At 46.5% G+C, this 21,503-nt stretch overlaps 1 protein-coding gene across 20 annotated transcripts in view; it reads left to right on the top strand.

Annotated features, from left to right (window-relative positions):
* Positions 1–21,503, top strand: part of FBRSL1 (fibrosin like 1) — a 515,953-nt gene that overhangs the window by 167,200 nt on the left and 327,250 nt on the right. For 2 of the 20 annotated variants that reach the window (XM_084538844.1, XM_084538845.1), the window contains exon 1: positions 20,295–20,411. The exons of the other annotated variants lie outside the window; for them this stretch is intronic. In XM_084538844.1, the coding sequence (XP_084394970.1) occupies positions 20,304–20,411 (108 nt within the window). In that variant the 5' untranslated portion in view covers positions 20,295–20,303. Of the gene's footprint in view, positions 1–20,294; positions 20,412–21,503 lie in introns of those variants that run through there. 20 annotated transcript variants of the gene reach the window in all.

Genomic DNA, 21,503 nt, shown 5'->3' on the forward strand with positions numbered 1-21,503 from the left:
GCTTCGCTGTGCTGGCACTGGTTGACTTTGGCAGGCAGGACTTTTTCCTCTCATTGTCCTGGAGATCTCTTTGATTGTTCTGCTTGCACTCGTGGGTGGAAAGGCAGTTTTACTTAAGGTGGAATAAATATTTATTCTCTTAGAGCACTTGCCACAGCTGCTGCTTTGCAAAAAGCTGGTGGTTTCAGTTAGGAGCGAGTCATGCAAACGCAGTGCTTTTATGAATTTGCACCTGCTGGCTGTGGTTTGGGTTTGAATGAATCTAAAATCTCGGAGGTGAAGTTCACCAAAAGTGGTAAGCTTTGACCGGCTAAACTCAGTGAATTATTCATTCCTTTCTCCCAGTACCGTGAAATTACCACCAAACCTTTTACCTGCACTCTGGATGGATTTCTCATTAAATCTGGCTGACGTTTCGGGTGTGTGCCAATCATTTGACCTGTTTTCGGGTTGATTTCAGAAGAACTGCAGCGTGTAACATCCGCGAATTTAGACACAGGTTTCTTGGTGCCTAATTCAAATAATTTATTGAACTGACAGCACGCTTTCTATCAGCTTCTGCTTACAGCTGGAAACAATAGGATCAGATTATGTGAAATGCTTCCTTTCAGTGGAGAGTGCTGCTACCCCTGCAACCTGCCGGCAGCTGAATGTCAGGTTATAGCTGCAGGAGCGCTCGGGGTGTGCTTGGCGAGGAGGCGGACTCGAGTAAGATGAGTGCGTGTTTCTGTCGTACACGTGCTCTTGGTGGCAACTTGGTTGGTCACTTACTGATGTTGTGCGTTGGGATCTCTGCTTGTATTTTGGCTTAATGCTTTCAGTTTGGGATGCAGAAATTCCTGAAGTGTCCTCCTGGTAGTTGTAGGAAGAGACAAAACATGAGTCCATGTATCATGAATGCAGGATTTCTGTAATGGGTTTCATTTTGAAGCGAGTAATTTCAGCAGTGGTTTTTGGAGTTACCTTTTAATCCACTCCAGTCTCTTCCTTGCCCCACAATCCATGCACACTTCCTTATATTTTTAATTTTTTTCCCCCAACATCGGACTCACAGGTTCGGGTCAAACTGGTGTAATTCTGCCCCTTTCAGGCAGTGAATGTGAGTCAGAAAAGTGAGATTACAAACAAAACCAAAAAGCCCTGTTTCCTTATAACATAAGCCTTATTTCTTAGTAATATCTGGTGTGTTGGCAAGGGAGGGTGCCAGGAGTGTTTTCAGAGGGATTTGGTGCTTCGCTTCGATCCAGGCTGCGCTGATCCTGTGCTGTGCCAGCGGCAGCCAGCCTGGCACCGTGACCGCAGCCTCCCTGCTCTTCTCCTGCCGTGGTAGCTCAGCTCATGGTGTGCGAGACAGATGTGTCACGGCAGCCTCATGCAGGGGAAAACCAAAGTGGTTGGGCAGTGCCCGCGGGGCGATCCCAGCCCTGGGTCCCCCTGGCGAAGAGCAGAGCAGGACCGTGGCTGCTCGGCTCCCTCCGATGCAGGCGGTGGGGTCACAGCTCTGTCTGGGGGCATGGCTCTGCACCCCCAGGGCTGCTGGCGTTCCTGTGCCACAAGGACACGTGGTTTCTTAATGCACACTGGTCTTCCCTGGAAGAGGTATGGGGAACGCTTCTCATCGCAGCCCAGCCATCCAGGTGGAGGGAACACGCGGGATCTACAGGTTTCTGAAAAAAATGGATTTATTTCCTGCAGACTCCTCATCTGGAAAAGCAGCACATTGCTTTCTTAACACCTTAGTGAAAGGGGATACATTTCAAGGGATTGATCCATTAGTTCAGAGTACGTGTTTAGTTGACAAATGAAAGGAAACCCAGCTGAGAGAACTGACTCGCAGTCTCAGCATGGGTCTGAAATGTGAAGTGTGATCTGCGAGATGACTCCTCTTGTAAATTTGTCTCATTAGCAAGATGGGGGGCTGTCTGTGATGCAGAGCGTTCCCTTTCTGTTGTTCCCCTCGTTGGTAATTTCTAAATATAAGAAACAAAATACCCTCCACATAAACAATCTCCAAAGGCAATTGTTCCGCTCATATTTTTCTCTGCATGGAAATCCAACTGCTTGTCTCTTTGTGTAGAAAGTAACAGATCGCTAAGCAACGCTTGGTTGCTCCTTTAGCAGCGCTTCAGTGTGGAATTCCCCCACAGAGTACACTTCATATCTTAAAAACCCTAAAAGCTGGAGCGGGCCGTGCTGCTGTCCCTGCCCCTCTCTCCGCTCCAGCTGCTCGGTGTGGAGGTCTGCGTCTGTGGGGTGGCTGTTTGTGGGGGTGAACAGTCTCGTCTCTTCCTTCCAGGGCTTTTTCCCGTTTTCAATTTGGAGTTACATGAGGCTGCCTTGATAGAAAGGGCTCTTAGAGTTTGTTTTTTTGGAAAATGATTAACCTTTTTCTCATATTTCACTAGCAAATTCAAAAGGCAAATAATAATTCATACAGGGGTCTTCATTATTTTGGTCATGCTTCTTTTCAAGCAGTGTTGTTTTTCTTTATAAGAGGTCCTGACATGCATGGAGTTCAATAGTATTTGGTTGTTAAAAGTGAATGTTCATAGGAAGCCAAATTTTAGGGATTTCCTCTTAAGGTCAAACAGCAACTTGTGCCTGTGCTAGGGCTGTGCAGAGAGCGGTGCCTTGCAGCCCGTCCCCAGGAGCTGTCACCCCAGGAAAGGACTGGGTGCAGTTTGCAAGCAGTGGTCTTCTGTATTTTATCCTAACCAGCTCCCTGACCTTTTTCTTACAGTGTCCCACATTATAACAGTATTGCAGAGGTCCCAGGTTACACACGGGATTTTCTATCATGTCAGGGATTCGATATATCCATTGCATTCACTCTGAAAGTTTCAAATACAGTCATTTCTGCATACATAAGAAGGAAGGCAGCTGTAAGCATCTCATGAGAGGGGCCCTCCTTTTGCATCTTGATACATGTGTGTGTGACCCTGCACTCTTCAGAGTTGACAGGAGTGGAGTCTTCAGTGGATTTGTAAGTCAAACCAAGAGTTTAAGGAAAGTCCCTGTGTTTCTGGCAGCACCCCAGCATTCCCGGCGATTGGTACTTTTCATCTAAGGTGAATTGCAGAAGTTCCTCCACCGTTTATCTTTCAGACAGTAATTTCAGCAGAACTTCTGACAGTGTGTATAAAGTTAAGCACTAATTTAGGATGAAGATCATCCTTCAGTCTGCTCAGCTGCTCATTCATAGATGGATTACAATTTACCTGAAGAAACTAGGTCTTGAGAAGAATGTCTGGATTTATGAGAGCCTGATACAATTTTAAAAAGCAGTCTTACTGACCCAAGGGAGTGAAGTTTGTGTCCTTTTTCAGTAGACCAGCGAGAACATGCCTACTTAGGAGTCCTGCAGATGGCAAACGTTTCTGTAGTACGCAGTCTCTGGGTGAAGGTGACCGTGGTAGCACTCCTAAGGCATTTTCTGTAGTTGCACGCCATGGTTTCAGAGTATGCCGTTGCTCCCTCTTGGCACCTGTTTTTTCAGTGTGCAGGGTTTCATTGCCATGCCAGGGATATCCTTGGTTGGTTTTAATTTAAAAAGGGCTATGTGACTGAGTCTTGTGCTGTGGTTTGGCTCTGTCCTGCTCAGCTGCTCAGCACAGTGCAGCTTGCCGTGCAGCGCAGTGAATGGCAGAGAACTTCAGCTTTGCACTTCTCACTTCCCATTAACTTCTTCCAGAGGGAGGATTTGCATCGTGACAGTCTTCGGTCTGTAAGTGCAAAAACCCATGTAATAAGTGGATAACGTTGTGACTGTGGGCCCAAGAAACACGCTGGGTGATAGGATAATTAGTCTGGACAGATGACATGGCTCAGCTGCAAGTTTAAGATTGCCTTCTTTGCTGTGCAGACCGGCTGGAGGAGCAGAAGAAATACGTGAATGTGGCCGTGCTGCACCTCCACCACGGGGCAGAAATGGCTAAAAACACTAATTCACCTGTGTAGGCTGTTTTCAGGTGTCCCTAGATGAACTTCTTTTATACCAGGAAGAACTCACTGTCCTGCATACTTGCATGCTGATAAAGACTTTGACAAAGAGAGAAGTTAAAAATTTCTCAGGACTAGAGCCTGTGAACCAGAGTTTGTACCTGGCTATCGTAGAAAAGTCCCTGCAGGGCTGGTGCGTTGATCAGGAAGAGCTAGAGGTGAGAGATGGATATTGCAGCCAGCGAGGGCCCGTGCACTGCTGTCCCCAGGAGCTGTACAAAAAGGCCGTGGAAAGGGTGCTTCCACCCAGGGGGGCAGCGACACGGCCAGGGTGAGCCTGCTGGGCACGGGCAGGTATTTTCACAGCTGCTTGGAAGATCAACAATAAAGGGCAGTAACTGCACTTGGAAGATGAGCTTCTTTTAAACAGAGGCTTCATTAAAGAAAGATTTGTCCCTTTAGCAAGGGGACTTTTTGGTTAGGGAATTCTTGTTTTTCTGTTGTGTATTTAGAGTTTCTATTTTAGAAGCGTCAGTGAAAGCAGCCGTGCTGGTGTAGGCCTCAGTCAGCAGCAGCCGCTAGAGCTCAACAGGAGGAAGCACTGAGCTCCTACACGGCATGGGGCCTGCCTTTCTATATCGTGCACCTTTGCTCTTGTCCCTGGTCATGGACAGGGCTGTAGCTGTGCAGGAGATGTGTGTGGCCCCAGGGGTCTCGTCAGCGCAGTGCGAAGCCAGCAGTGGCGGCTGGGAGCCCTGCAGAGAGGGGGCAGGGGCCCTGCTGGGAACCGGGGGGGCTTTGATGGGGGCTGCCGATGGAGAGCGCTGGCAAGGAAGGGTTCAGGAGGAAAAAAGGCATTGCTTTGGCCATGGTGAGCTCCAGATGATCACAGGGGTGTAGGCTGAGACATCTGCGGTTGGTCTACGTTGAAGTGTTAGCTGGACATGTGCAGGTGAAGTTATGCAAAGACCGAGGTGAAGGCTGATGAAAGGAGCTGGCTACCAGCTGTGGGCTGATCCTTCGAGCTAGCTCTGCAGTCATCCTTTGGGGCTTGCAGGCCTGCACAGGCACAAGCCAGCTCTCTCGCTTGCCTAGCCAGGGCATGATGTGGCTCTTTACCACCCAGGGCACAGATGTGTCCCTTTACCACCAATGGGGGTTCAAGTGCCCTGCTGAGCTCTGTGAGGAGTGCGGCGCTCCCTCCCCGCCCGCGCTGGGAAGAGCAGGAACTGTCCTTGCTGTGAGCCTCGCCTCTGGGCTGCCGGGCATGCAGGAAAGCTTGCAACTCTCATTTGCCCAGGAATCTGCATAAATGAAGGGGGAAAGTATTTTATTTTTTAACAATAAAAAGGGGCTTTCGCAGTGTTTGTTTTTTATTTATTTTCAGTGTTATTTATGTGTAGCACATCAGGACCCTCCTTCAGAGGTGGGAGCAAATTGCAGCCTATTCCAGGTGTTTCCTTGTTTGCTATTGATGCCTATAAAAAGGAGGAGGAAGCGTAGCCATCTCCAGCTGAAGCCATGTGCACGTTGGTACCAGTGTTTGGATATTAAGCCATTTATTTCCCAAGTAAAAATGTGGCAACCTTGTTCTGTTTGCCTCACTTGTTGACTGCTGCCAAATTTAGCCATAGGTTACTGCAGCAGTAAGCTCAGGAAAGGTTCCCCTCTCTGAAAGTAAAATCACTTGCTACAACCTTCATAAGTTTTAATTAAAAGGAGCATGTAATGATTTTGGCATTGAATCCAATTTCATATACTGTTTAAATCGAGAAATAAAATTATTTCCATCAGGCTTTTAGTTCAAGGCTTGTAACGGCTGGATCATTTCCTTTTTCATCAGTTTCTGAGTTTTAAAATGGTTTATGAACTTCAGCGAAATCATTTAGAAATGGATTTCATGCAGAATAGTTAATAAATGAATAGCAGAGCCATGTAGTGAAATGAGTCTTGTTTGCATCTCAAGCAGCACAAATTTAAATAAAACACAGGGTTTTGCATAACAGCATTTGTTTTTAATGTCAGCAGTGTTTTTCAAGCCACCTCCAATATCCTTCATTTTTCACAGGGATATCTTTGGCAGCAAGGAGGATTTTCAGGGGCTGATTTGAGGTACATAATTGGAGCACTAAGACTACACACACAAAGTGTCACTTAATGGATGAGGCTCATTTAATTGTAGGCTGCTCAGAAATAACCCAAGAAACACTTGACTGGTAGCTAATGCAGAGGTGTAATTAGACTTCTACATAAGTGTAATTAGGCTGATTGCATAGAAAGAAAGAGAGTTCATAAGGTTTTTAAATGTGTGCAGAGTCATTTTGTCTCCCTGTCTTTTCCCTAAGCTGCTGCCTTATCTGTGCTGGACTTAAATAAATAAAACGCGCACGCTGCTCTTTAGCTATCACTCACCTGTGCTCTTCTGGCCTTTCACCGTTTGTGGGTTTTGCTGGCGGCGCTTTGGCCCCGTTGGGTTTTTTGTTGTTTATTAGTGCTGGGTTTTTCCTTGCTAAAGCTGCTTGGCAGCTGGGGGAGGCTGTGCCCAGCCCGGGGCACTTGGCGCAGCAGGAGGAAGGGAGGGGTGATGCCACCCGGCTCCGGGAACTCACCAAGGACCTGCTTGTGTCAGGGCATCGTCCCAGTCTCTTACTGGTTGTGCTTCTGGGGGGCGGAGGGGCTTTATGGGACATGACACATGAATGAGTGAAAAATCAGTACTTACAGATGTTTTTCTGCAAAAATTGCACTGTTTTGCTTTCCTTTTGCCTTCAGTGAGGAACACGTTGCCCAGCTAAACTGAGTAGGTATCAGACGTTCCTTTACTGGTTATCTATCCAGCATACATCACTGAAACCTGAACTGACACGGGACCCTGCTGGCTAACAGTACAGACACAGAGGATGTAAATTTGTTCCTTATTTTCTTCTAGTAACATTTAAAACAAGTACATTTTAAATGATATTTTATTCTAATATCTTACAGATTGCACATGTGGGATAAAGAAAAAAATCTATTTAATTTGTTTTTCTTTCAAATGGTTGAAATAACCATAAATGTTGCTCCTTTATTTATGTTTTTTGTATCTGTGTATATACGTGTAGGTTTTTAAACACCTATTTAAATGTTCTCAGAACTATCCATGTATTTACCTTGCACGGTACTTGCTGTAAAAGTGCATCAGTATAGAGAGGCAAATATGAAATAGCAACCCAGTCGCCCCTGAAATGCTGACACTTCGTTCTTTGCTGTCAGAAAATGATCTTTTAGCAAGCTGTACAATAAGAGGGAGGTTGTTTAGAAGATTAGTGCTTGGATGAAAATCTCTGTATTTGCTTTGAAATGCATCCCACATTAATCATTTTCTTGCAGTTATGGTGTTTAGGTGGGGTTGTTCCCTGGGAGCAGATTGCTGTGCAGATTCCATACAGCATTGAGATAAGGGAGCTTCTGGTTTTATCACCTTGGTGGTTTTTTGTTTGTTTGTTTGTTTTTTGTTTTGAGAAGTGCTGTCTAGAATTTTTACATTTATTTAAGTAGTAGTAACGACAAGGAGAATGTTTCCATTAATCAATAGTTGTAATCAATAACTGTAGCTAGTTGTGAGGATACAGAGTCCCAGAGGAAATGTAAGGGTGAATTAGGAGCATAAAATACAGGGTTGGGACGATTTCAAGCAGTATCTAAACTGAGAAACAATTTCTACTCTAAGGAGCCAATGTGTTGCAAAGGTGAGAGATGCTCAGGATATCCAATGGATTTCTTCACGTCACTCAGCCATAAAGTACAAAGCCTCCCAGCTGCATTGCGTGTTGTCTGGGTTCACCATGTAACTGCTCACTGTAGGGGAACTGGGAAGCTAGGCTGCTATGCACTGATATTGTAATGCAAGAAACCCACATTTTAATCAAACAGATCCCCGTGCATAGCTGGTCAGCACCTCCTCGTTGCACCGAGTGCCAGACCCATGCTTCTCTGAGCTTTCCAGGGAGCGTTACCGATGAGCTCATAGCCTCCCGAGTCAGCTGTGGGTCAGCAGGTGCTTGCCCAAGCTGCCAGGTTATTCACTTGCCCATCACGAACAGAGTTAGGGGAAGTTCTAGCATTATTTTGCTGGGTCTCTCCTTATGTAAGTTTAAGGAAAACTTAGTCTCACAAAGAAGTATCTGAAGTTTGCTAATGTAGATTTCCACATGAGAACACCTCTGCATGCTTTTGGGCAGCAAAGCCCAAGGCAGGGCTCAGAAGGCTGCTGCAGAAGCAGCCAGGTTGGTGTCGGTGTCTGGCTCCGTTCTTTGCCCCGCCTGGCAATGCCCGTGGCCGTTCCAGCCCGGCAGCTGTGCAGGGCCGTACCGAACGAGGCGGTGGATGCGGTCCAGCTCCCAGAGTGCCAGCATCTGCACACATTGGCTCCATTTTTTTGGCATTCCCAACTGAGAAACCAGTGATTAATTCAGCAGAGAACGGAGCTGGAGCCTGACCCACCGAAGAGCTGCTGCTGGGCCAGCGGTGCGGCACGGTGCTGTGCTGGGGTGGCTCACACCGCCGGGCCCAGTGCTGGGGTTTGCTTTGTGTGAATGGCTTCAGCCTCCTAGGCGGTCCGTCCAAGAGAGACGAGGGTAAGAGTTCCCATAACCCCAGTAAGAGCACAGGGAAATGGGGCTGGAAGAAGTCGTGTGCAGCCTGGGGAGGGATCCGAGGAAGCAATCAGGGACAGAGATAAAAGGAGGCAAGTGGTGTGGGAGGGAGGCAAGAGAAAGGATTTTCCTGTCCCCAGCTGCTCTTTGGATCTGGTTGTGTGCTTGGAGCTGTCTCCTATTCAAACCTTGGTTCTCAGTGTTCTTTATTGCTCTTCCAGGTTGCTGTGGGTTGCACTGAGTGACGGGGGTGAGGGGAAGCAGGACACCACGTATGCTTTGCTTCTGGATAGGGTTTATGCCACCTGGGCTCAAAAACCTGAGCTGGGGCTTCACAGGCATTTGGTAAATATTTATTTCCTGTCCTGAATTGGTCACATTTCTTAAGCAGAAGGCTCTGGACAAATCCATAGCTTTGGTGGTTTTTAGAGGACTTCTGTCTCCAGGTTGTTTCTGCACCAAGGACAATGGGAAGGAACAGAGAAACTGCAGAGCTGCTCAGCAATCTTCAGCTGAGGTTCTCCAGCCAAATGTAGCTTATGCTATAGGTTTATTAAGCGGGAGCATTTATTATCTGCCAGGTGCTAGTAAGTTGTGCGATTACAACTGCTTGTTTGTCTTCACCCCCTAGCTCAGATGGCTCCTCCAGGCCTTAAGAACTGCAGAAACACCATCTGGCTGCTGCTGCCGCATGACGAGATATTTCTATCTTTCAAGTCTTCAGAGCTGGAGTCCTTTTTTCTTCTTTTTTTTTTTTTTTTTTTTTTACATTTTAGAGAGCCTAAAGCCTCTTCCCACCCTTTCTTCCCCCTCCTTGTTTCTTTCTGAGCAGCAGAATGTGCCTGCCCCCCTCATTTACAGCCACGTGCTGCAGGTGTGTGTTGCCAGTGTTGTGTTCAGAGCTGACGGCTGCTCAGGTTATCGCCACCCCAGTGTCCTGGTGGTTCAGAGAACAGTATCCTGACCAGAGCTCGCTGGAACACCTCGAGGAGGCGTGTTCGTGTTTCTGTGTTGTGCAGATATCGAAGGGGGAGCCTGCAGCTCCTCTGCACGCAGGGCACGTCAGGCCCTCGCCACTAGGAGAGAATTTGCTCTGGTGAGGTGTGTGTGTGTGTGTGTGTGTGTGTGTCAGTGCCAGGTTGTGAAACAGCAGCTGGCAAAGGACGGGCTTTGGGGTTCGGGTCAATATTTGTACTGGGAGGGAGGGTGAGAAATGGGTATCGTGGGCACTGCTGTGCGGGGTCAGCGGGAACAGCAATGTTTGGGTGGTCAGTTCTCATCTCCACCAGCTCTGCAGCTGCAGCAAAATTGTTGTTTTTTTTTATAAAATATCTATTCTCAACCTCATGAGGTAACATATCCATCCCTCTGTATATCTGTAGCTGCCTTAAGGACAGGCAGCATAGCGAGCAGATGCAAGGGGATAAATGGGGGAAGTGCTCACTGCATTGGGCTAAGGTGAGCTCTGTGGATGTGTTTGTGCTCTTCACTGCACCTCTGTGCCATCAAATGGTGGCTGCAAACCTCCTTCACAGGTTGTTTTCCCACATCCACCCTCCAGTGGGGAAAAACAGGAAATTGTTTTCCCTTGAGACATTCCAAGAGTTTGAGTCCTCACCCGTCTCCTCCTATTAGAGGCTCCGGGTGGCACAGCGTGTGGAGGAGCTGGATGCTGGGCTTCCAAGAAGAGGCCTGAAATACAGCTCATGCAGTCCTGAGCAGAAAATAGCTGGGTCTGCACTCGGGCTCCTGCGGTGTGAGGATTAAAGCTGGCTGGGGGAATGACAAATCTGTTTTGTTGCGGCTTCTGAGATTTCAAAGTTTGTTTTGGTTCAGTGTTGCAACAAAAGGAAAAGCTTTTGAATGTTGTTTGCAACATAAGCATGAGTTGAAACACCTCATTTTGGACAGCACCAGCCAGGATCAGCCAAGTAGCTCTCAGTGCTTAAAATGGCTGAAGGCAGCTTTGTGCGAGAAGGGGAGAGCGTGTGCAAGTGCAGATTGTATTTCATTTGCCTTGTCTTTTTCTTTAATGTAGCTCTCTTGTCATCAGAGAAAATGATGTTCTCGCTTTGTTGGCCAAAAATAGCCGCCTAACAGGCACCCCAGAAACAGTTTGCCCCTTGCTGCTCGGTGGGGCACGCGTTCTGCACGCACTCCTTGAGCACTGAGCTTCATAAAAGCCCTGCGCTGGCACCACTGTGACAAAGTGGGGCTGCTTTCAGGTAGAGCTGAGACCCTGCCCCTGCCGTTGTAGCACAAACCCGTACTTTCTGTTCCTAGGTAGCCTCTTGAAGTTGCTGGGATTATTGATGTGAAGTTGGTGGGATTATTGATGTGAGTAAACCTCTGCGGGACAGAGGATTTAGAGGAAAAGAGGGTAAATTATGTGTGTGTCCAACCAGCAAGCTCCAGCACTCTGCTCGGAGCTGTCCTGCCCAGCCCCAGTAGTTTATAAGAGCTAAACCCATCGTAGACTGCGGTGTGTGATTGCAGGTTTGTGGTGTGAAGATTTAGGTAAGCAATATTCTTCCACTGTTTGTACAAGCTGAAACTGCCTGCAATTTTTAACAGCGCGTTAAAGAGTTTTTAGTTTTCAGGCAGTACAAGCTGTGACAAATTGTGACTTATTCAATTAAAATCAATAATGATGCAAGTTACACAAAATATTTAACAGTGAGTGGGTGGTCTGGCTGGCAAATTGATTTTCTTTGGGGTACAGGTGAATGTGCATGACAGTAACTCCATCACCAAATAATCTGCGTGATGAGAGATGCGATCAACTTTATTAATATGACTATTTGGGTAGGTGTCTAACATAAATCAATGCCTGCTGGAAAATGCTGGGTAATTGGTTAGAGGGATAGCCAAGCAATGTATTAGAAAGCAGTTTACTAATCTATAGCAAGTGGATTAAGAAGTGGGATGGCTGCAGAGGAGGAGTAGGAGTTCGTAATCTCCATTTCAGAGTGAAATCAAAATGAAGCCTGCACAAGCTGAACCTAAAAAACAACAAAGCCAAACACCAGAAGATTAACATCTTGGCTACATCAGTGCTACTGTAGCTCGAATACGTGATCAGAACCGAGATTGTATTGTTTTAGTGGTACAACTGAACAAAGTTCTGGATACTTCCAATTTGCTAATTGGTTTCTGCCGTGGAAAGATCACAAAGTGGCTGGGATACTGTGAGTCGAGTTGGTTAATATTGGACAAGAAGTGATAAGATATGAGACTGAAAAGTCCCTGAGTCTTTACCTTCCTTATCTCTTATCACTCTTCTTAATACTTATAGTTTTAAATTAAATGACTTCCGTATTATAAAATAATTTATGGTTTATTGGTGCATGATACAATTTTGCTCCCTATTTGTTGTCGTCTGTTGAGCTTTCAGACATGTCAAAGGTCAGCCTTTTGGCTGACCACAGGGTCAGCCCCTGCAGTGAGGGCTTTTCAGTTCATAAATAAGAACACAGCTACTAAAAGATCCTGATTTTCACCCTTCTGATCACGATTTATTAGAGAATAAGCAAGAGGAGAGGACTTCAAACCTCTCAGGAGGGATTAGAAGCCAGAAGCAGTTTGTGCGGGTAGCAGTGCCTTTCCCTGCTGCTTTCAGAGCTCGTTGCTTACCTGCTTCCTCCTCTGCAACGTGGAAAGGAGGCTCAGCCGTGTGCCTTCCTTCCTGTGCCTCTAACTCCTGGTTAAACATTTTTAAAGATCTATGGGATGGGAAGTTCTAAGTGTTAATTATTAACCTCTCCCAACAACTTGTCCTGTACTGTAGCTTTCACTTCTCCAATCTTTACGTTTTTCTTGGTTAATCTTTGTGGCTTTGATCATGTCTTGTTCTCATTGTATCACAGAACGGGCTCTCGCCGTCTGGTGGAAAGAGCGGAGTTGTGTTAGCGAAAATAAAGCACGGACTGTGGTGTGGGAGCTTTGGGCAGAGTATGAGTGGGGAAGATGGGCTTTCAGGGGAGGTAAAAGGAAGCCGCACGTGGCTGAAGGTGGGAGATGTCAGGAAATGGCTCTGGTCCTCCTTCCTCTTCAGTTTCTCTGTGGTGTGGGTGCAGCTGGCATGTTTGGGCTGCTTGATTTTGGTTTGGTGAGGAGATGGAAGGTTGAAGAACGTTACATTTTTTTTAATTCTCATTCTTTTCCTTATTTTCCATCTGTCCTTGTTGCAGGTGGGGGTGGAGGTTGTGGTTGTGCACATCTCTGTGCCCTGAGGAGATCCCAGTTCTGTCTCCAATCCTTGTGTTACTGGGATAGCACTTTCTAGTTATTTTACAGGAAGATGAAAACCCTCCATAAACTGCATTACTAAGCACCAAACAAGTGTTGTTTGGATACAAGTGCGTCTCTTTTCTCTCTGATTGCTTTTAAATGCATAGGAGGCCTTCCTCCTAAAGCCAAAGCAGATGCTGCTGTAGTTTCCTCTGCAGCCTTCCCGAATTTCCCCTCGGCCGATGGAAGCCGTGCCGCCAGCCCAGCTGTGATCACTGCCTTCCCTTTGTCTCCTTCTGAACGTTCAGCTGAAGGACGAGACAAGCCAGGGCCGGTAAAGTTAACAGAACAAGACAATCCCTCACTGCTCGGGTTTGCTGGTGCTGTGTTGCGTCTGTGGGCCCAGGCCCTTGAGGGACCCTTGAGGGCCATCCGCGGAGCCGGTGCTGCCGTGCTGCGGGCGTTCATGTCGGTAACAAACGAGCCGGGTCCTCCCTCTCCCTGGGTTTTCAGGCTCTCCAGGGGCTGTTCTCTGCTTGGCCTCCTGGCGCAGCTGTCGGGCAGTGCTGCTGGTGGTAGCGGGTGTTTGGCACCGCGCATCTGTCCGCTGCCAAACGGAGAACAGCCCCTTGCCGTGAGGCACTGCACGGCTCTGCAGGACCTGCGGGGTGCAGAGGCTCCAGGTCGGGTCGGCTGTAGCTCATGGCGAGCGCCTTGGTCTGTATGCCTGCCTCTTTTAAACGCAGCACACCCACATTGCTGAAATTACAGCTGTATCGCATGGGCTAGTGCATAGAAATGAAGTGGTTAACGTTCTCCTCTTTGGAAAAGGGATCGGCTTCCCTGTAATTAAGGCCTTAGAGGCTTTCAGAGGGCTAACACACAAACCGTATTTCTAAATCCTTGACCAATTTGTGAATCATATCAGTATTGATCAAGAAGTGTTATGTGGTGCAACGCGTTGACGGGGGTTTAGGGTGATGATTGTGGTGTGATACTCTGACTGTGAAGCTTGTGTTAATGAAAATACTGCAGGCTCCAGAAATGTTAGGATTGCGGATGGGAACAAGTTCTGATTCTCAGCTGTTTTAACATTCAGCAGATGGTTAACTTGCCCTCTGAATCTCTGCATAAATTGGGTAAATTCTCAGGACTACCTGTGATCTTTCATCTATTTCCTCCCCTTTTTTTTGGAGTGCTAGTAGAAAAATAATTTGCAAATCATTGCCAGGCTGTGGAATGGGAAACGTTTTGCAATAGTGAGAAACTTTAAGCCATAAATAAAACCCCTGCTTCTGATTTTGCAGCTTTTTTTTTCTACTGCACTTTTGTTTTCTAGAAACTGGGAATCCTGTCCTCGAGGTGGCTGCCAAGTGAGCCATTTAATGCTTAATTTTCAATAGTCTTGGATGAAGTGCAATATAGAAACACTTAGTCTTGATGTTCTTCAAATTATCACAGCAACACTGTGAAAAATAATGTTTTTCCAAGCTTTCCTTTCTCCTAATAGCTGCACAGATTTCAGTTTCTCTGAAATTTGTTTTCTAGTCTCACAAAACCTGACTTTGCTACAGAATTTCTTGTGTATTTTCTTTTCTTTCCTTCATGAGAAATTCAATTTGCTGCAGTAAAATAATCTTAGTGCTGAAATAATAGATATATTAAAGTATGAATTACCTTGGTGGCAATAAAGGACAGGTTTTTATTGCTTGCTTATCATGAAGGGTTTGTGTTTATGAGTTCACTGTGTTGTAAGTGCATTACATTAGAGCTAAATTTAACATGGCTAGGTAGCAACAGCATACATAGATAATCCATGAAGACACAACAGATTTATATGGCAATGAATTTTAAAAAATAAATTTTAAAAAATGGAAGTGCTTTCATAGCTTTTCTCAGTAAAGAAGCTGTCAGTAGTAGTGAAAGAATAGATGAGTAGCTTTTTTAAAAAAAAGGTTTTAATATATTTCTATTAAGAAAAAAACAAACACAGCTAATCAGTAGAAGAGTTTTTCTAGATAACGAATATCTGGCCATCTGAGGAGATCCTCATGCAGCAGCACAGGAAGGAGGGGTGGAAAGTGAAGCCTATGTGAAAGGCTGCTCTCCTGGGCAGAGCTGGTATCACCTGCAGCATTTGCAGCAGCCCCCAGACTTTTGGAGCTTAGTTATAAGCAGAAATGGCCCAAAAGACCTCAACTCATTTATTAAACTGGACTGGAAAAGGCCCCTTGTCTGGAAGGAATATTGCTCTTTAAATTCACATCCTGTCTCAACGTGGAGTAATTTCCGTGTGTAGTTAAGCTGTAAAAATTGTCGCCAGGAGTGGCCGAGCTGTGTTTAGCTTAGCTCTGAAGAAGTTTGGGTGTTGGTGGTGTGGCAGCAGACTAGCAGAGAAGATGTCTTTTCAGCTCATCAGAAAAATATTATGTTGATTACATTTGGTGCTGGCGCAGAGAGAAGTGAGCTCTGTGCTCTCAGAGCCTGGCAGACACCGCTGCAGCAATTTGGGTAATGCTGATTAAATCAATCCCTGTCTCTAGGTACAAGCAGGTGGTTCTTGTTCCAGATCATACAGCTCAGCAAAACCAAGTCCTGTCAACACCAGATTGTAGACCTGAAAATTGTTATTCTTAGATCCTATCAGATGGAGAGAAGTGACAGAGCACTGTACAGGTTAATTTATAGCATCTGAGGAGGTGTGTGAGCAGGCACTGCTGCATGTGCTGAGATCAGGACTATGGATTGCACAGGACTGCGCAGTGCATGGTGGTGAGTATTTTAGCTGGTTTTATTGAAGTTTTAAAAAGTCGTTATTCGGCTAGTCCTCTGCTAGCATTGACAGCTGCTTTGTGTTCTGAAAAACCTGACGTGAATAGAAATTCAAGAGGCAGGAGCCCAGCCTCTTGCTGGTGCTGAGTAGCTCTTTGTGGCGTCTTCGCTTGAAGCAGAGAGCACTACACATAGCGTAAGGTATGGCTCGCCAAGGGGTGGCAGGTCAACACCTGAAATGCTCCTTCTCATCCGTTTTAACGTAGGGGTTTCCTTGTATGAGTGTAAATACAAGCTGTTGCATTTAATTTGATGATAGTGCCTTCAGAAAGCAGTGTGAGTAATCCCAAGAAGCCTGATTCTCAGTGTCTGTCAGGCTGCCCTTTACGTGGTGATTTTCCAGTGCAGCTGCTGTCAACTGATTGATGGAAGTTGATTTAATAATGGTATAAACTGGTAAGTAACACTTGATTAGATTATTGTTAATTAAGTTCACTTAACATAGATTGGGCGGTAAGTTGGATCCAACCTGTTCATCTGAAGGGACTTCTTTTCCTCTACCAGCAAGAGCGAGGTGTGTGGCACCCGCAGAGGTACAGAGGAGGAACTGGCTCTGTGTGGGCAAACGAGCCATTTGAGGGGGGCTTGAAAACGGCTTGCATCTGCAGGGCCTTTGTTCGTGCAACCCTTTGTACAAGCAACGCAAGCGAACGCTATTTCAGCAACTCCTGATAAAGGGAGAGTAAGGGAAGAGAAGCAGGACCTGTAGGTAGGACTATAAGAGCAAATCTTGTCGGCTCGTGATGCGATGCCTCCTGCCCTTGGGTTTGTTGTGCAGCACAAGCTGTGTGGGAGCAGTGTGCGGGGGCTCCCAGAGGTAAATCCCACCACGGCGCTCCATTGATTTGGGCAGGTGGGCGCCATCGGGTGCCTCTGGTGGCACACGTTGGGTCGATGGGATATTTGTCAAGTTCATCAGGGCTTTGTAGGGCATTTCTCCCACACGCCTTGCTCGAAAGCTAGGATTTTGCTTTCAAGGGCAGACAAGGAGGAAGCAAGTCTGCTTAGTCTGAGCAGTGTAGCTTTAATTGAAGTCATGCTTCTCGATGGAGCAGAGGTAAAAAGGAGGAGACGTGGTGTAACCTTTATTTTTGTTAGGTTCCCTGATAAGCCGTCCATTTGATAAGAAATGCTGCTCCATTGGTGGAGCTTACAGGGCGCAGTTGTTCTGCGATAAGCACGTGTTTATTGTCGGCCATAAATGCCTGAAGTGACAGTTTATGGCAGGTTTGATTGGATGGTTTAATGCTGAGTGCATGCATCAGTACTGCTTTCAAAGGCTGGTTTGCTGCGCGCTCGAGGGCTGGTTGAAGAAACGAGTTGAACTGTAACATTAATTTGTTCCTCGGGACCCAGGGAGATGCACAGCCCTTGCCAAAAATCGTACCAGTGAGGCTCATCTGAATGCAATATCCAGCCCCAAAAAGGATATTACGCCAAGAAGTCGTGGAGGAGGAACACAAGGATGATGCATGCTTTGGTACAGACTGCGTGTCTCATTAGGATATTGTGACATTATTGTGACATTTTTCTTTCTTCGTGTTAGTACTCACGCTGTCTGGGTCTTTGTATGGCCTCCTTTGGAGCAATACTCAAACACGTGAGTGTTCTCAAGCCCAGTGCATGAGGTAACTCCTCGTGCATCTTCCTGATGCCAGAAACCAGCATTGTCCCACTCTGAGGTATTTAGGAATGAAAACCCAATTAGTCTTCACACTGTAACAGAAAGGAAATAACTCATTTACTCTTCGGGCTAATGAGGGGTGTGATGTTGTATTTATAGATGTTCTGTTCCTGCTTGAGCTGAGCTGAACTTGAGATATATTCTTTCTGATTAAAATATGAAGACACTCTATTATTTCTATAACCACATTTAAGTCTTGCAATTTAAACAAATTAGTTTGCATTTCACATGTCAGACACAGTGATTTATGGAGCAAAATGGGGTTTTGCATCTGTTTTGTCTCTTGATTCATTAAATTTTGATTGAAGAAAGTTTTTGAAATAGGGTGTAAAAGAATTTCCCATCCTTAGTGAAGGGATTTCTTGCTTGTTTTTTGCAGCATCTGGTTGAGTTGTGTTTTGTTGTTTTTTTTCCCCCTGTGTGCATATGCCAAGAAATCTTGAATTTCCTTTCCTGATTTTGAAAGTTTGACCCGAGGGAATTGAGCAATTTCTCTGCTTTGCCCTGCTTGCTCTCCGGTCACCCGACAGCAGCAGCAACGCGCGAGTCACTTATGACACCACGGAAGGGACCCCGCTGCCCCTGGAGCTGCTGCAGCACCTTCATCACAACCCCCAGCTGTGACACCGCAGGTGCTGGGTGTGCCAGGGCGGTTGCACAAGCACCGTGCTGGGAGCAGCAGAGGGCAGACCGCTCTGCTAGGGGCAGAAACCCCGCGTGGCAAGGGTGAGCTGTTGGCTTGGAGGCACAGCAGTGCGTTAGGAGCATAATGTCACTTGCCTGCGCCAGCACGGGGAGCACAGTAACTGGGAATCGTGTCCAGCGGTGGCTAGCAGGAATCGCTTCAGATCAGCTGGTGCTGCTGTCCTGCTGAGGTAGCTTTTCTGTTTGGTTTCGGGATGTCACTTCCAGGTATGTTTGGGACGAATGAGTGCTTTCAGCCATCCTGTAAATCCAGGTCTGGCCCTGATGAGAGAAGTACGTTACAAACAGAAGTTGAGAAGCAGACACGGTGCCTTAGCAGAAAACACACGTAGGGAGTATTTGGCTTTCCTGCAGGGGAGTATTTGGGAGAGAAAATGTGAAACTAAAAAGCTCCTGAGCAGATCCTGCTCTGCGACACATGGGTGCTCCGGGTGGGAATTCCCCAGGGTTAACAACCACAACCCTGTGTTGAGACAGGGAACCCTCTGCTGGGCTTCGGGGGGAGCCGACAGCCCATAGGGTTCGGCAGGCTGGCGTTGGCAGCTGGGCTGCGCACCCACGGCAGGGCTCAAAGGGCGCTGCCGATCCCAGGGACAGCAGGGAGCGCACAGGCTGGGCAGAAACCTGCCCTGGGGCTGGAAAGAACCAAGGCAGAGAGATTAGAGGTTAAACTGGAAGGAGTGTTAAAATATTCTCCGTGTACGCTGGCTGTAGCTGTGGATTTTAATTGCTGAAATTACCTTGTCAGGATGCCTTATCAGCTGCTGTTCTAGTGATTGTTTGGTTTAGATAAGAACTAAAGTGCGATAAAACCTTGATAACAGTTTAGAGATTACAGCTCTTTTGAAACTGCTGGCACTTGCTAGGGGCTCGGTGAGCTGCCGAGAAACTACGGTTGAGTTTATTCCACTGCAATTTTTTCCTCCGCCCCCCTTCACTTCTTGTATTTCGTGTTCTGTTGAAGCGCTGAAGCTCTTGTTTTGGATCATTGTTGCTTTGAGAAACAAAACCTTTCTGAGTACTTCCTGGGAAGGGGCTCTGCACGCAGACAAGGTGACCCGTGCTGCCGAGTGGAAGTGGGTGCAGAGGGGAAGAAGACAAACAAGGTACCTGCGTGCCTCTGGTGACCCAGGCGATCGGGTGCCCCGAGCTCCTCGCTGAACTTCAGCTGCTGCAGCAGTGCAGAGGGCTGGGCACTCAGCATGCTCGGTAGCATTCTCCTTGAGTTTCCAAAAATACAAAGTTTCTGTAAAAAAAATGTTTTGGTTTGTGACAGCTCATTTAATGGAGCTGTGTAATAACACATCTCCTTAAAAATCTAGCCAATATTTGCGGTAGTTGTTTTGTGCCGCTTGTATTAGTTTCAATTTTATTTTTTGTTGGTTTTTGCTTGTTTTGTTGGTAAAGACAGAGAGTGGTAACAAACCTCTAGCTGAACGCCTCCCATTCATGTGTACTGGATGGGAAAGCAGCAGGGTTGCAGGACCTGGTGTGGATGTCTCCAGTGGGAATCAGACAAAAGTGATTTCCGTGGCACAGCCGTGTGGCCTTGTGTTGGTTCTGCCTTTCTTCTGCTAAGCTAAGCTCTCAGCAGCTCTTGCACATCTCAAAGGGTGAGCTGCTTAGGTGTTTCAGAATAATTTAAATTGATTGTTTTTCATGTAAGTATAATTTAAATGAGAGATTAGAGAAACTTTTATGTAACTTGGATGAGCAGTGGGGAAATACTCAAATGGTAGGACTATGGTTAGAAAATGGAAATTCAGGGGTTTGAAAAAATAGACTTTCATGGTGGAAAATCCCTTTTAGTGTTCTTAGCGTTTGGATTTCTGATCATGCTCATTAGGCTTAATAGCAAAGCAGGACATCCAGGCATTCCTTGTCTACACCTGTTTTAGCCTGTCCAGCCAGAAGGGGAAGCTTAGAAGGGTTATGAAATAAGCATGGGGGAGAAGTGCCTGTAGTGATAGTTACATGTCTTGCGCATTAATTACATTTGCAAAATTTTGAAATAATCTGACTGACAACAGTTAAACTTGTCTCGGTTTGGTAGGCAGCAGAGCTGTTGGCACTGCAGCCCTTGGATCCTCCTGCCTAGGAGCGCTGCCTCCGGTAAGGTAACCCCGTGGTGGGGCTGCCACGGGTGGACATGCCTCTGGTTACAGCCTTTGTTACATACTGGTGTGTAAATAATGTGCAAGCATCAAGAGGAGTGTCCTGTCGGGAAGGCTAGGTCTCCACCTTCCCCTTACACCACTGTGCTGTGCTGGCTACGTGACATGTTTTGGTCCCGTGGCTCCGAGGGTGCGGCTGCGCAGGAGTTGGGGCATCGGGATGGCAGCTGCTGCACCTCCGGAGATGTGAGCCGTGAGCTTCCCAAGCTACAGGTTATTGGTTTTGTCGTGCATCTCTTTGGTAGAGAAAAATTATTTGAGGCAGAACGTAAGGAAACGTTAATTGCATGTTCAAAGTATGATTCTTTACCTTTGGGGCTAAAATATGTGATAGTGCACTCACTGCTGAATCCCGGTGGTGAAGCTGTTGGGAAGCTGGGTGGTGCAGAGCTGGAAGGTGCTGGGGACTGGCGCTGCTGCTCACGCCGAAGAGGCTCAGTGTCAAAGTGGTTACAACTAGTACCTGCTTCCTGCAGCGTGCTTTAATTTGCTTTTGCATTTTGTTGTGGTTTTTTGATTTGCTGTTAGAGACAAGCTGATTTCTTGTAGCTTGCTGATTTTTTTTTGCTTTAGTAAAAAAAAAGTTGTGTATTCTCTTCTACGCTATTCAGCCTGAAAACATGCTAGGTGTGTGCCAGTTGGCACGGATGTGATATGTTCTACAAAGTCCACAACAAAACTTTGGACCACATCAGTTTGACTATCTGGGATATGTAAATAATTGCAACACAAAGTACCAGAGGAAACTGTACTCTGGAATAACCAGACCTTGCTTTGTTTTCAGTTGTTTTGGTTCTTTTTTTCCTTGTTTTTAAACTTCAGTGCGTTGTTTTTCCTGTAATACGGGAAGAAGTTTTTTGGCAGTTCTCTTCCTGAATGTACACCCATGTACGCTTGCAGCTGCTGAAAGATAGCGCCTAAAAGCATCGGTAAGAGCGATGGGCAGCTGAGAGGCCGATAGTTCTGCACGTTGGTCATATCTCAAAACTGACGGTTTGAGATCACTGTGAGTTAAAGCTTTGTTTACGTGTGGATGATAGCATATACATGGCAAGTTTTTACTGGGGCAGCGTCTGTGTTGGGGCTCTGGTTCCTGTCCAGGAACAGATTAATTTTGAGACTGTGAAGATTAGGTTTCTGATGTGCTGACAGCTTGTTGGTTTTCTGTGTGCTACTTAGGTACTCGTATTGGAGACGTTCTCAGAGGCATGATGTAAACCATCTCTGGCCCTCAAAGAGATGACACGGTAGTTAAATAGAGCAAAGTTAGAGGAAAAAAATGATCAGACTGTTTTTGGAAATACT

The sequence above is a fragment of the Aythya ferina genome, assembly GCF_964211825.1.
Source record: "Aythya ferina genome assembly, chromosome: 17".
NCBI classification, from domain to species: Eukaryota; Metazoa; Chordata; class Aves; order Anseriformes; family Anatidae; genus Aythya; species Aythya ferina.